The sequence below is a fragment of the Meles meles genome, chromosome 2 (assembly GCF_922984935.1).
Source record: "Meles meles chromosome 2, mMelMel3.1 paternal haplotype, whole genome shotgun sequence".
Taxonomy (NCBI): domain Eukaryota; kingdom Metazoa; phylum Chordata; class Mammalia; order Carnivora; family Mustelidae; genus Meles; species Meles meles.
Window position 1 is genome coordinate 5805249 of NC_060067.1, and position 12993 is coordinate 5818241.

Sequence of the window (12993 nt, forward strand, 5' to 3'; positions counted from 1 at the left end):
TTTTTTTATTCATATTGTATTCCCAGGACCTGTTGCACGATGGGCCCTGTATAGTAATGTGAACTGAATTAAGTGTTGACTGACAGATGTTTTCAGATTATTGTTCACAGTTTTAACGCCAGCTTGGTGGTGAGATAGTGAGAGGTTGTAAACCATTTTTTTATCTCAATTTTTTGTCAGTATTTCTTGTGCAGTAGTCTAGAGTCAGTCTTTATCTGACAAAAGGATTTGACTAGAACATGGTTATGTGGCAGTTAACCTCCTGAAATACCAGTTATAACTGAGTTATATGTTAAGCTACATGTAAAAATGGTATGTGTGATTAGTTGGTTTGGCCAACATTAAGAAACACTTCACTGTGTCGTGCCAAAGTGGAAAGTGACAGAGTAGGGAAAAAATGAGAAATTAGCTTGCCCGTGCAATGGCAGAGATTATAATGAGCATTAAGTCTTGTGGTTCTCACAACAGTAAAGAAAGCCAAGAGGAAGGGGAGAAGGAATTCCAACTGTAATACCTGTTTGGGGAGATAGACAAGATATGTAGCCCACCCTGCTTTCCTAGCTCCTGTTGCAGCTCTCTCTGACACAAGAAATGATTTCGTAAAATTGACCCAGAGTGATCAGGAAAGAGGTTTAAGCTATGACTTATCTGCTTTCTAAGGAAGGCTTTCCATCTAAAATGGTTGTCATTAAAGAGACACAATGCTTGAATTAAACCTTTACTTGTCTAGAACCCTCAGGTATTGAAAATACTTTTTTCCACTAATCACAGTCATTTCTGTACTCTGTTTACTATAAGTAGATTATTATTACATTTGTTTTATTTTGTTGTTTTTATAGTGCCTGCAAAACTCAAGAGTAAAGAGAGCTAAGTCATTATTGCTTTAAAGTGTGTACCTTCTAAAAATTAAGCCTGTACTCAGCAGTTTAAAATAGTATGTAGGAAGCAATGATGTTATATGTTTGTATAATAATCTCTCCATTGGTAAATTAGTTCAGGTAAATTTCCCCTTCAGCATTCTCCCATGATCTTTAAATATATAATTCACTTGTTGTCCCTGGTATCTTTAATTTATTCCTATTGACTTCACTTTTGTTTTTAATGGGCTGTCATTCTACTACCATGCTCCATTTACATTTCCCAAGATGGTGTAATGGCTATTTGCTGCCTTAGAAAGAAATTCACTATATTTTCCTCTTCTCTAGAATTGGGAAACGTAATTCCAAAACTACTATCAGCTAATAATAGTGTTACCTAACCTTTAAAGTGTTAAATTCCTTGAACACCTTAGTTAATTAAAGTATAGGTATAGGTTGAGGGTGCCTGGGTGGCTCGGTTGTTAGGTGTCTGCCTTCGGCTCAGGTCATGATCTGGGATGGAGGCCCACATCGGGCTCCCTGCTCAGTGGGAGGCCTGCTTCTTCCTCTCCCTCTTCCCCTGATTGTGTTCCTTCTCTCACTGTCTTTTTCTGTCAAGTAAATAAACAAAATCTTAATAAATAAATAAAATATAGGTATATGGTGAGATGACATTGTGAAGATTTTATTTAATAAACAATAAGAGGTTATTGGCTATTGATAAATTGCTTTGACCATTACATGAAGTTTTATCTTCGTTCATCTTAAGTTTGATAGATTTTGAGTAAACTTAAAAACATTTAAAAACATATAAACGTATTCCATAGCATTTGCTAAACCTTTTAAGAGAGAATTCATTCTTGATGATAACTTGGAACTTGTTCTTTTTTATTTTTATTTTATCTTTTAATTGTTCCCTTGTAGAATGTTTCTCCATCCCAGAGAGATGAAGTGATTCAGTGGCTGGCCAAACTCAAGTACCAATTCAACCTTTACCCAGAAACATTTGCTCTGGCTAGCAGTCTTTTGGACAGGTTTTTAGCTACTGTAAAGGTAAATATTTTAGGATACACTTAAACACAACCTCTTGTTTGAGGGTTTATGTACTAAACCAGGGGCAAGTAGTAAACATTCTAGAAAGTGACAAGGAGTGAAAAACCTCCTTTGACATGATCTGTGTGCCTATAAGAAGGCATGATGTTTTCTATTATTGCTGTAAAATTTTTAGAATTTGTTTTGAATCATATTCTGTAATTTTTTTTTGCTATCAGTATTCATAACATATACTTAATCTGTAAAGTTTTTGATTTCCTAATTTTAATACAAACCATAAATCAGTTTAGTCATCTTTTAACACGTGGTATACTCTAGATGTTAGTTGTGAGCTAGACTAGAAAAGTATAAGCCTTTTACACGTTTTTTTCCTGCCACTACTTAGTTATTAAATATTTATACTGTCGTTTTGTCAAAATATATAAATAATTTCCAGGGGCATACATTTGGAGTATAATAAAATGAACTGAGCATAAAATAAGTTCGGTATATTTTTGTTGAATAACAGCATACAGAAAAATATGAATAAGTTTTATATGGTTTTTGTTGGTATAGCATTGGTTATACTATGTGAAATTAGTCATAGTAGACTCTCAGTGGATTTAAATCAGAAAATTAGCATTTTTTTAATGGCAAGGCATGAAAAAGTAGAAAAGCAATTTATTATTTGTTGTCATTTGTATTCCTAAGAATATGTGTGCTGGAGAACTGGGAATTTAATCGTTATTCGGTATGAGAAACAGATGTCAGAAAATTATGGAGTGGAAGAATTTGGATGGCCACTCAGTTATCTCTTATGTTTCACACTTGTATTCTTAAGAGACTTAAAGAACCCTAATTATAATGATACTAATTGCCTGGAATTTATGTTCTCTGACATGGCTGAATTTATCTCACTATCGAGTCCCCCCTCCCCCCATCCTCTGACTATAGCTGACCTCCCTTTTGCAGAGAAAGATGAGTTTAGGCTTAGTGTCCTTTCTTGGCTTTTATGTTCTTCACAAATTATTAATGACCTTCTTGTATTTGCTGTCATAGAAGAGATTCTTACCTTATTAAACAGTTTAAACAGATTTGGGGAAGTTTCTGGATCAGATAGAAAATTGCCAAGTATCTCATTTTTTCGTATTTCTTATTTAATGGGTCGTGTCATGTTATTAGCCTAAGATTCTCTTACTTAAATGGTTAAACTTTAGGTATTGAAACAATACCCAAAGGGTATTCATAGTTTAAATAAAGGGACTTCAAGCAGACCATACAAGGCTGCAACAGTGTCTAGAGCCTCAGTCCTAGCTGTGCAGAGGGAAGTGCTATGTAGCTCTTCAATAAAAGTTCTGCACCCTGAGCCCGGCCCCAGAGCTACTGAAGCTGAATCTCTAGTTGGTACGATCTGAATGTCTGTATTTAAAGAAGAAAAACAAACTGCACAAAGGACTCTGATGCATATCCAGGAATTAGAACTCTTCTTTGTTTAAAAAAAAAAAATCGCACTTGCTAATTGGGATTCTTTTTACTTCGAAGCTTACTCTGGTTCCCTTGATTTAATTGCATTACCTGCCGTGAGTGAGTTGTGAGTTGTTTACGGTTGGGCTCTTCTTTGTGAGCTCTGATGACCTCAGGCATTTGACCTGTTGTATACTTGGGGAAATCAGGGATCCTGGAACTGTTAGCTACAAATATCACTCGTGTGGTGTCCCTTAACTTCGGAGACATAATAGACATGACAGTATTTTTGGAAGTACTTTCTAAACCATAATGTCTGGTTACTATTAATAATTATAAAAATATTGATAGTATTGAACTGGCTTTTATTTTTCATATAGGCAGAGGACTAGAAGGTTCCTACACAGTATGCCACTGACACGGAGGCGCAGTGGTCACTGGTGTGTTTATTAAATAAGTTAATTAATCAAGGCCGCATCAGGTCATCAGAAGGGTTCCCTGATTTCACAGGAATGTAATATTTAAGAATAAAGTAAATATCGAAACAGGTTTTCTTTGTGTTATGTACCTTACCTCTGGATCAGTCAATGTAATTGGAGTTAATTGATCTGTTTACTTAAACCGGATTCTGATGCTGGGTTTGGCAAGCCCTTATTCTATCAATAAGGTAGAAAGTATTCCTGCCTTATCTTAGATAAGGAAAACAGGCAAATTCAAGCCCTCCTGTGCATGTCAAACTCCAAAAGTTACTTCCTCCTGCTGATTGATTCTGTAGGAACGTAGGAGCCTTTCGTTCTCACCATAGAACTTGAATATATACTTGTTTTGTGGACACTTAATTAGATAATTTCTGCTGCCCCGCTATCACCCTATAGTTTTTTTTAAAGCATCTGGAATAGATTTACAGTGTTTTTTTTTAATATTCTTTCTCTTTAATTCCCCTAACATCTAGTATGTTAATGTTACTGGTGTGACAGTTAAAGACAGTAAAACTAGCTTACAGAACACACACATGTACAAATCTTTAATTTTTGGAATTTTATTTATTAAGTAAGTTGTCTTCTAAAATTAAGCTCTTCTCTGCTAGACAGAAATTTAACTTTGGCTAACTAGCATGGTTGAACTTTCAACAATGTAGCATCTTAGTATTTTCATAGAATATGATTATGGCTAGGGTTGTGAAGTTAAAAGTTAGCCCTGGTCTTAGAAAGCAATAGGTGGGAATCAGATTAATTATTCCTTGGAATTTTATCCATATTTGTCTCACATGCATTGCTAGTTTTAAAAAATAAACCCTCTGACTTTTTGAAAATCACTGAAGTTGTTTTTTTCCTTCGAAATTTTAGGCCCATCCAAAATACTTGAGTTGTATTGCAATCAGCTGTTTTTTTCTAGCCGCCAAGACTGTGGAGGAGGATGAGGTAAATATTTTCCTTTAAAATTTAGTTTTGTCTCCTTCTTGAAAATTTCTCTCCATTTTTTAACTTGCTTTCTGTTTACCAGAACACAAATTGAAAATTAGTTTATTTTTTTTCCTCCTCTTCACTCTGCCCCATTCCACTTTGCTTGGGACAGAGAATTCCAGTACTGAAGGTGTTGGCAAGAGACAGTTTCTGTGGATGTTCTTCATCTGAAATTCTGAGGATGGAGAGAATTATTCTGGATAAGTTGAACTGGGATCTTCACACAGCTACACCATTGGATTTTCTTCACATTGTAAATATACCTAATGTCTCTTAGTTTCCTGTGTGAATATGTCGTCTTAGTGACATAGAAAAGTAGATCGCCCACTCATTTGTTGTGATTGTTAGAAAAAGAAAAATTAGAAATTAGGATATTATCCTGTGTCAAATTTCCTGAAGCTAAAATTAAAAACTTAAGAAATTTGAGTCATGCCTAAGGTTACATCAATTTCTGTACATAATTTACCGAAAACTTTAAGTAAAACTAGTATGATGTTCTTGTGATTTTTTCCCCCAGTTTCATGCCATTGCAGTGTCAACTAGGCCTCAGTTACTTTTCAGTTTGCCCAGACTGAGCCCATCGCAACATCTGGCCGTCCTTACCAAGCAGCTCCTTCACTGTATGGCCTGCAGCCAACTTCTGCAGTTCAAAGGATCCATGCTTGCGCTGGCCATGGTTAGTTTGGAAATGGAGAAACTCATTCCCGATTGGCTTCCTCTTACAATTGAACTGCTTCAGAAAGCACAGGTGGGTGTCAGTCAAAGTAAGTGTTCCTCTCTGGCTGGGGTGTGTCCGGTTCCTAGATGGTTACAAAGCTAAGAGACATGTCTACTCCCGTAACGGCAGACCACTTTGAAGAGAGACAGGAGTAGAGTAATACACACTTGAAACTTACGGGCTAGGTGAACCTTTTTCTCTTATAAAGGTTAGAGCCTGTCTTCTTCTTTTCAGCCCTTCTAGGTTACATATAAAGTTTCTGTAAGAATCTTGAGAGGTTAATAAGATTCTCTATAAACATTGTCCTTTAGTTTTGTATGAAGAGCCTTTCCACCAATTGTACATTCCATCATAGTTCTTTCTGTATTTCACTTATTTCGTAAAAGATAAATTAAAAAACATAAATGGCAGGAAGTTGCTTTTTAGACAAGCAAGTAGTTTGTTGTTGGCTAGAAAGTGAAGTATTTGGACTAGACTTGGGCAAGTAGAAGGTGTCCTTTCTGTCTGGTAGTTCCTATTATCGCCTACGATTATTCCGTCACTTTTATCTGCAAATTGGCATAAAACATTAATAGGCCAGTTAAATTTTTTATTAGCTCTGCCTATAAAATGTAGGACTTTAAGGGAGAAACTTCTCATGGAAATGGAAAGTTAGTAAAGATGCTATATGTTAGCATCTACTTTGGATAAGCTCATTGGTTCTAGTCGTGCCGCCAGATAAAAATGAGAAGTTTATGTCTGCTGCAGGACCGCACTGTTCTGCCTCCGGAGTCCATAAAACACTGAGGAATCTACTGCGCCTTTGTATGTCCCTATTTATTCTTACTTGGTGATAGTTCTTCTGATTTATTTTATCAGATTTCATTTAGAGTAAAGACTGTTAAATTCTGAGCTTAATTACATTTTATCATAAAAACTAATTTTAGCAAAGAGCTGTAGTTATTGAACTTATAAAACTTAGAATACTAGAAAAGTAGAATAATACTTGAATTTGGTGTACGCTATCTCATAGATATGAACTGTAAAAGTTAGACATGTAAGTACCTCATACTGTCTCTCAGCTCGGAGAATTTCAGACCCTAGTCTGTGAGCAGAGAAGGATCGAGGGTCTTTTCATGAAAAGGTTGACAGATCAGAGCAACGTATTAGCTAGAAGCCCATTCCTCTTCTCTGTGCTTTGTTCCACTGTTTTTAGTGGGGCTCGGCTTGCTCTGCATCCCTGGGACAGGCATAGGATGTTGGTGGTAAGACAGGCCGTTTCTCCCACACAAGAGATTTTCTTTTAACAGCATATCTCAGATTGTTGTAATTGAGAAGTATTCCCACTGAAATAAATGCTATTAGTGCAAATAAATTCCAGGAGATATATTTAGTGAGAATTTTTAGAAATTACCGTAAGCCACCGTGTAAATACAGCAACAGTGTGGCCCAGGAAATCCGCTTTCCTACCTGCAGTGTTACGTGAAGCTGAATATTAATAACTTACATTAGACTGTGGAAGTGGGGGAAGGGGTATTCATAGAAATCTTCTCCATTTCATTTTTCATCTTTTTATTGGAACAACTGACATGTTTAAATGTTTTGACTTGATCTCTCTGCCTGTTCCCAAAGCCAGTACACAGAAAATGTGCCGTATGAAGCGTTACTGTCACGAAGAAAGGACAGACTTGGAAGCATAAATAATAAGACTGTCGTAACTAGCATTTGTATTCTGTAGCTTTGAGAGTTCGTTCTCTACTAAAAAAAAATACTGGAGAGTATGCTTATTCTCTTTCATAAGTCTTTTGGTGTTTTGGTGCTGTAAGAATGTTCACGGAAATTTGTTCCCTTCCTATTGAGGGGGAATTACAGACTTAGAAGAAGTCTTCTTAGAAATCAGTTCATTCAGCTGCTCTTTATTTTACACCTGTAGTTCAGGGAACTTGGGGCTTTCTCAGGGACACATAGGACTGCTTAGTAGAAAAGCAGAGCTTTCCCACGCACACCTTAAAGATTTAGTTTGGTGGTTTTCAGAGTTTCTTTCAGAACTAGAAAGCTTCGCTTGACTCCGGCAAAATCTCGTACACATAGAATCCCAAAATATGGTTAGGAAGGTAATGCTTTCTGATATGTATTTGGGGCAGAGATCTGTTGGGCGCCGCCTTAATCCACATGGCCTCTTCCCTTCTGCAAGCGGTTTGGACATAGTGTGAAAACCAGCGTTTGGTTCTCTTCTGAGTAGTTACGGTCCACAAACATGTATTGAAAAATCTATGATCTGGGCCCTGGGGATACTGTGATTGTAAAAAATGAAAAAAGATCTCTGGCCCACGTGGTATTCAAATTAAAATGGAGAAGATAGTTAAAAACAAGATTGGAAACTTGGAGACTTGGTCTTAACAGTTCTTTAAAACCAGCTGGGACTGGTAGCAGCGTGTGTGGCCCAAACCTGATGGGTCCTGAGTCTTCAAGGCCCAGGGCTGTGTTTGCTGTCACCTGCGCTTGGGTAGGAGGACCGGGTCTGATATCTTTGTCATTAGAAGGGTGGTGAGGCTGTACAACATCAAATATTCCCCCTGGATTCTCGGTTCTAGACAGGAAATTTTTGCAGTGTTGTGAGATGATACCGGAATTACTTCTGACCTGTTTCCCAGCGTCCGTGACCGACGTCCCGTGCTGCGAGGGGGCCGAGTACAGGAGTGTTCGTGGTTGGAAGGACAAGCTGCCCTCCCGGCTGGCCGCCCTGCCCCGCTCAGCTCCCGTGTGCTCCTGGGATGGCCGCCCTTGCTCCTTGCCCCTTCTTCCCTGGCCCGCCCTCCGCAGCTGTGCTCGCTGTACTGACGCTCCTCTTCCCGACCGACCGGCCCACCTCAGGGCTCTGCGGACTGTGTTGCTTCCCCAGTCCCTCGCTGGCCGTCTGAGGGGCTGTTCTCGGCGGTGGCGTGGGTCAGAGCCAGAGGGCGGACTCAGAGGAGCAGCAGGCCTTCCCTGCCAGGGCTCCTGGGTCTGGAGGGCGCCGAAGGTCAGGCGGCTGCACCGGTGTTTTCAGTGCTTCGTGCTGTCTCACCTGGGGCCACGGGCACCTGTCGCCCATGTCCCGCTCTCCTGCGCCCACTTCCCGTGCGTCCCTGGTTGGCATGTCCACGCCGCCGGCTTGCTGAGCCACATGACCGCGGCGGCGGGTTTTCTAGCCTGGCTTACTTAAAAATGGTCACCGTTACTCGAAATTGGGGAAATCGTCATGAAAAATAACAGTACTGTCCTCTGGACATCCTGCCGGGAGACTAGATCTTTTGGTAACACTTTCAGCCGAGGACGGTGGTCTCAGGCCTGAGGTTGCGGCGGTGGCGGTTCCGGGGTGTTTCCTCCGGTGGATCCTGACCGGCCACGCTCGGCCTGTTTGCTTAGAGCGAACTCAGGTGGAGGTGAGGAGGAATCTCTCATGGTGTGTTACTTTGAACAAAGGGTTTAGGCGGATGGAAGTGGAGTTCAGAGACAGGGTGTCGGTTGGAATGGTGTCTGTCTGGCCGGCTCCGTCCTTCCCCGGAGCTGACTCCTGAGCAGCGCGTGTTTGAGCCGCACCGCCGTGCACGGCTGCGGACTTGCGTTTTCTTCCTTAGGTTTCCTTAGTATTTTCTTCTCTCTAGCTGGATTCCAAGTACGTAATACACGCGACGTGTGAAATGTTTACGTTAGTGGTTGTTAGTAGAGTTTCGGGGAGTTGAAAATGAGATTCAGATTTCCGACTGTGGGAGTCGGCGCCCCCAACCCCCCTGCTGCGGGGGGCAGCTGGGTAAGTCACCTTGGACTGTTCGCACAGAGAGAGGTGCAGGGGGCGTCGTCTTCCCTTTCCTTGAAATGCGCGTCTTTTTTCAAACCAGTACCCTCTGTGTGAACTCTTCTTGTGGGATTCCACTGTGGTATTATGCCCAGCAACCAAGGCATTAGAATACTCGTGATCCTTTTACTCTAGGCCCCTAGTATTAGTCATTTGGTAAGGAATAGTGTGTTAAAGTAGGTACTTTGCAGAAGTAATTTTTATACTCTAGCTTTTTCTTCACTCCCCAATTTCTTTCATTTCTCTGATCTCCCTTTTGTAGGCTTCTTGAAGTATTGGCAAGGGTACCTCGATCCTTAAAGAACTTTAAAACCCCATCCCTCTTCTGTGTTCTTTGTTCCCCTGTTTTTAGCAAGACTCAGCTTGTTCTACATCCCTGGGACGCGATAAGCCCTCGCCTACAGTCGTAAGCTTAATAGTTGGGGACCATCTTTGAGTATTATAAATTCTTTTAAGGGAAGGAAAGAAATTCTAAGACTAGCTAGTAGTGTTTTACCTTTTGGGTGTTGTTACCTAGTGTCTTTCAAACAAGGGAAAAAAACTAGTGAACCAAATGGTAGTAATTAAAAATGGGTCATTTTCATATTTTGTTTCTGACAGTTTTAGGCATTTTAACATTTGTACTGTGACAATAATACCTGCCTTCCATTCTTCTTTCCACTGATACTTTCCTGGGTAACAAGTAATGAGTATTTTTAGAGATAAAAATAGACTTATGATCCAGTGTGTTTGTTGTTTTTGCAAATCATGCATATTTTCCTTTATTTTCTCTATGGTATTGCAAATAGTAATGCTGTGTGCTGTAGGTTTTATACGTATGAATAAGAAAGAAATGTCCAAAAACACTTATTAAATACACAAGACCGGAAAGTGATGTCTACGTAGGCTTTCTGGAGATGGAGGCATTTAGCCAGACCTGGAAGGGACTAGGTAATACAGTTTCAGCAGGTAGACATAGGCCCGTTTGGCAGAAAGAGAGCACAATTCGGGATATGTCCGGAAATAAGGTTGAAAAAGGTTGGGGTCAGACTGTGGAGAGACTTAGACCAAGCTAAAGAAGTTAGCTTATTTCTGGTAGGCATTGGGGTGCTGCTAAAATATTTGGATGGGGAGAAATGTATGTTGCTAGAGGAAGATGATTTCAACTGGAGCTGTAATTATAGGCAAAGTAGAACAGAGACTATCTGTGCTCTTTACCACAGGTAAGATTTTAAGGCTTTCCATGTGTAGTTATTGTGTTAGGAAAGAAACTTAGGAAATAAAGATGAATACAACACAGTACTTGTCTTTTGGTGGCTTATCGTCTATAAGGGAAAAGCTAAATGGTTAAGTAGATTATTTTAATACGATGTGGTGGTATATGATGACAGGTTGAAAAAGAGTTTGAGTGTGGGGGCCAGGAGGAGTCAAGGATGGCTTCAGACAGGATACCTGAACTATCCTGAAGGATAAGAAGGAATTAGTGAAACCTCCAAATGAAACAAAAACATTTCTTGTTAATGTTGTCAAGCCTGCTAATTTCTACAAGAATGTAATTGTTTAAAAAGTTAAAAAGAACTTCTTAAAAGTTCTCATTTGCTATTTTAAAAACAAAACACTTAAATTGTTTTAAATTCTTAGCCAGCTGATGTTCCCCATCCCTTTAAATTTGTTCATGCCTCTGGTTTTTTCCCCGAAATTCTTGATGAATTTTGTGTTTATCTGTTTGTCTTCATGAAGAGATTAGAAGAGGCAAAGAGGGTGAGGTGAGGGGTCTTCTCGACAGAGGGAGTTTGAACAGAAGTCGATGTTGGGTGTATACGGTGAACAAAAGAGAACGTTCCTGTTTTCATGACGATGGTCAGCATATAATTGCACGTACAGAACTCGGGTTCTGCGGCCTCACAGTCCACGTGCAGACTTGGACACATTTCCCAAGATCGGGGGTGGGCTGGAGGGACAGCGGAGTTTCACGCAGGTGTGGGGAGAGGAGAGAAAGCCGGGGAGCACAGAGGGCATGGGGGAAGTACCAGTGAAATGACAGAGTCGTCTGTATTCAGTCAGTGATGGGCTTTGTGGTCTCTTTTCCTCCTGGCAGATGGACAGCGCCCAGCTGATCCACTGTCGGGAGCTCGTGGCACACCACCTCTCTCCTCTGCCGTCTCCCCTGCCTCTCAATTCCGTGTATGTCTACCGTCCCCTCAAGCACACGCTGGTGACCTGTGACAAAGGAGTGTTCAGATTACAGCCCTCCTCTGTCCCAGGCCCAGATTTAGGTTTCTCCAAGGACAACAGCAAACCGGAAGTGCCGGGCAGAGGCGCAGCGGCCTTCTACCATCATCTCTCAGCGGCCGGGGGGTGCAAGCAGACGTCTGCCAAGCGCAAGGTGGAGGAAATGGAAGTGGATGACTTCTACGATGGCATCAAGCGGCTCTACAATGAAGACAGTGCGCCGGAGAACGTGGGTTCTGTCTGTGGCACTGATTTATCGAGGCAGGAGGGACACGCTTCCCCGTGTCCACCTTTGCAGCCCGTTTCTGTCATGTAACCTTGAGTGCAAACAAGGTAGACTGCCCTGGGAACAGGAACGTGGGAAACCAGGAAAGGCTACATGAAGGTGTGTACCTTAGCAGGCCAGTCAAAGTGAGCCAGGGAAAAACCCCGTTTACTTGTGTGGCAAATTAGAATCAACATCATTTAAGCATTTAAAGACCTAAAAAAAGTGTGAAATTCAAAAGATCCAATTTTTTTTTTTAAAGTAAAAAAAAATTTTGGAGTGTTTGATCAGTCCCATCCTTTGCTCTGCTAAAAGTAATGGCGATTCACCCATCTCAAAAATGCTATTCAGTGTTTTCTTTAAAGTTCTAAAACTCACAGCTGGCACACCCTGTCTCCAGCATCCTGATTTAATTTTTCTCATTTTTGCTTGCTTCTTTACTGAATACTTAATGAACTTTATGCATGTTGATCTATAGCCTGACTTCCACTGATTAGGAAACCCTCAAAATCATTTTTTAGCAATTTAGTGAATAAATTATTTCATTGTGACAGCCATGTTTAATCCATGATTCAGATTCATCCAGAAAGGGTAGTACAGAATTGCCCCATATGAATGAGAGGTGGTAAAGAAAAAGGACTGGTATTACCACGTTGATTTTGTTTGTCTCATTTCAGTTCCTGGAGTTTGGAAAAAAAAAAAAAAATCATTGTTTTCATTTTTGTTTATCTCAAATTGGAGCTTAAAAGTGGCATGTAATTAGGACACTCTTGTTGACAGCATTTTTGACATTTGTATAAAAGAATTTGTGATAAAGTGAATATATCCAGGTGCTCACCAAAGAAACATGTAACAACGAAGGTTTTGGGTTTTTTTGGTTTTGGTAACTGATCTGTTTTCACTCATTTGTAATCAGTAGGAGAGACTGTCTGGATACCGGAGCAGCTCCGGGGTGGGGGTCTGTAACATGTAATGACTGAATTCAATGCCCTAGATTTCTGTTAAGCTATTCGTATTTTCCTGATCAGAGTTTTCGCCCTACCTGTCTTTCTCTCAGTGACTTCTGGACCCTGAGCTCCCTGTGCAGGCTGAGGAAGGCATTGCAGTCAGAGCCGTGTACTGATGATAAAAGCCTCTGGTAGCAATAAAAGTTGTCCTGAAACCTC

The 12993-nt window shown here is 40.4% G+C and overlaps 1 protein-coding gene across 3 annotated transcripts in view; it reads left to right on the forward strand.

Annotated features, from left to right (window-relative positions):
- Positions 1-12993, forward strand: part of CCNI (cyclin I) — a 31207-nt gene extending 18214 nt beyond the window's left edge. For 2 of the 3 annotated variants that reach the window (XM_045997523.1, XM_045997525.1), the window contains 5 exons: positions 1782-1910; positions 4700-4774; positions 4929-5069; positions 5334-5564; positions 11429-12993. In XM_045997523.1, the coding sequence (XP_045853479.1) occupies positions 1782-1910; positions 4700-4774; positions 4929-5069; positions 5334-5564; positions 11429-11878 (1026 nt within the window). In that variant the 3' untranslated portion in view covers positions 11879-12993. The remainder of the gene's footprint in view (positions 1-1781; positions 1911-4699; positions 4775-4928; positions 5070-5333; positions 5565-11428) is intronic. The other variant, XM_045997524.1, reaches the window with a different exon arrangement.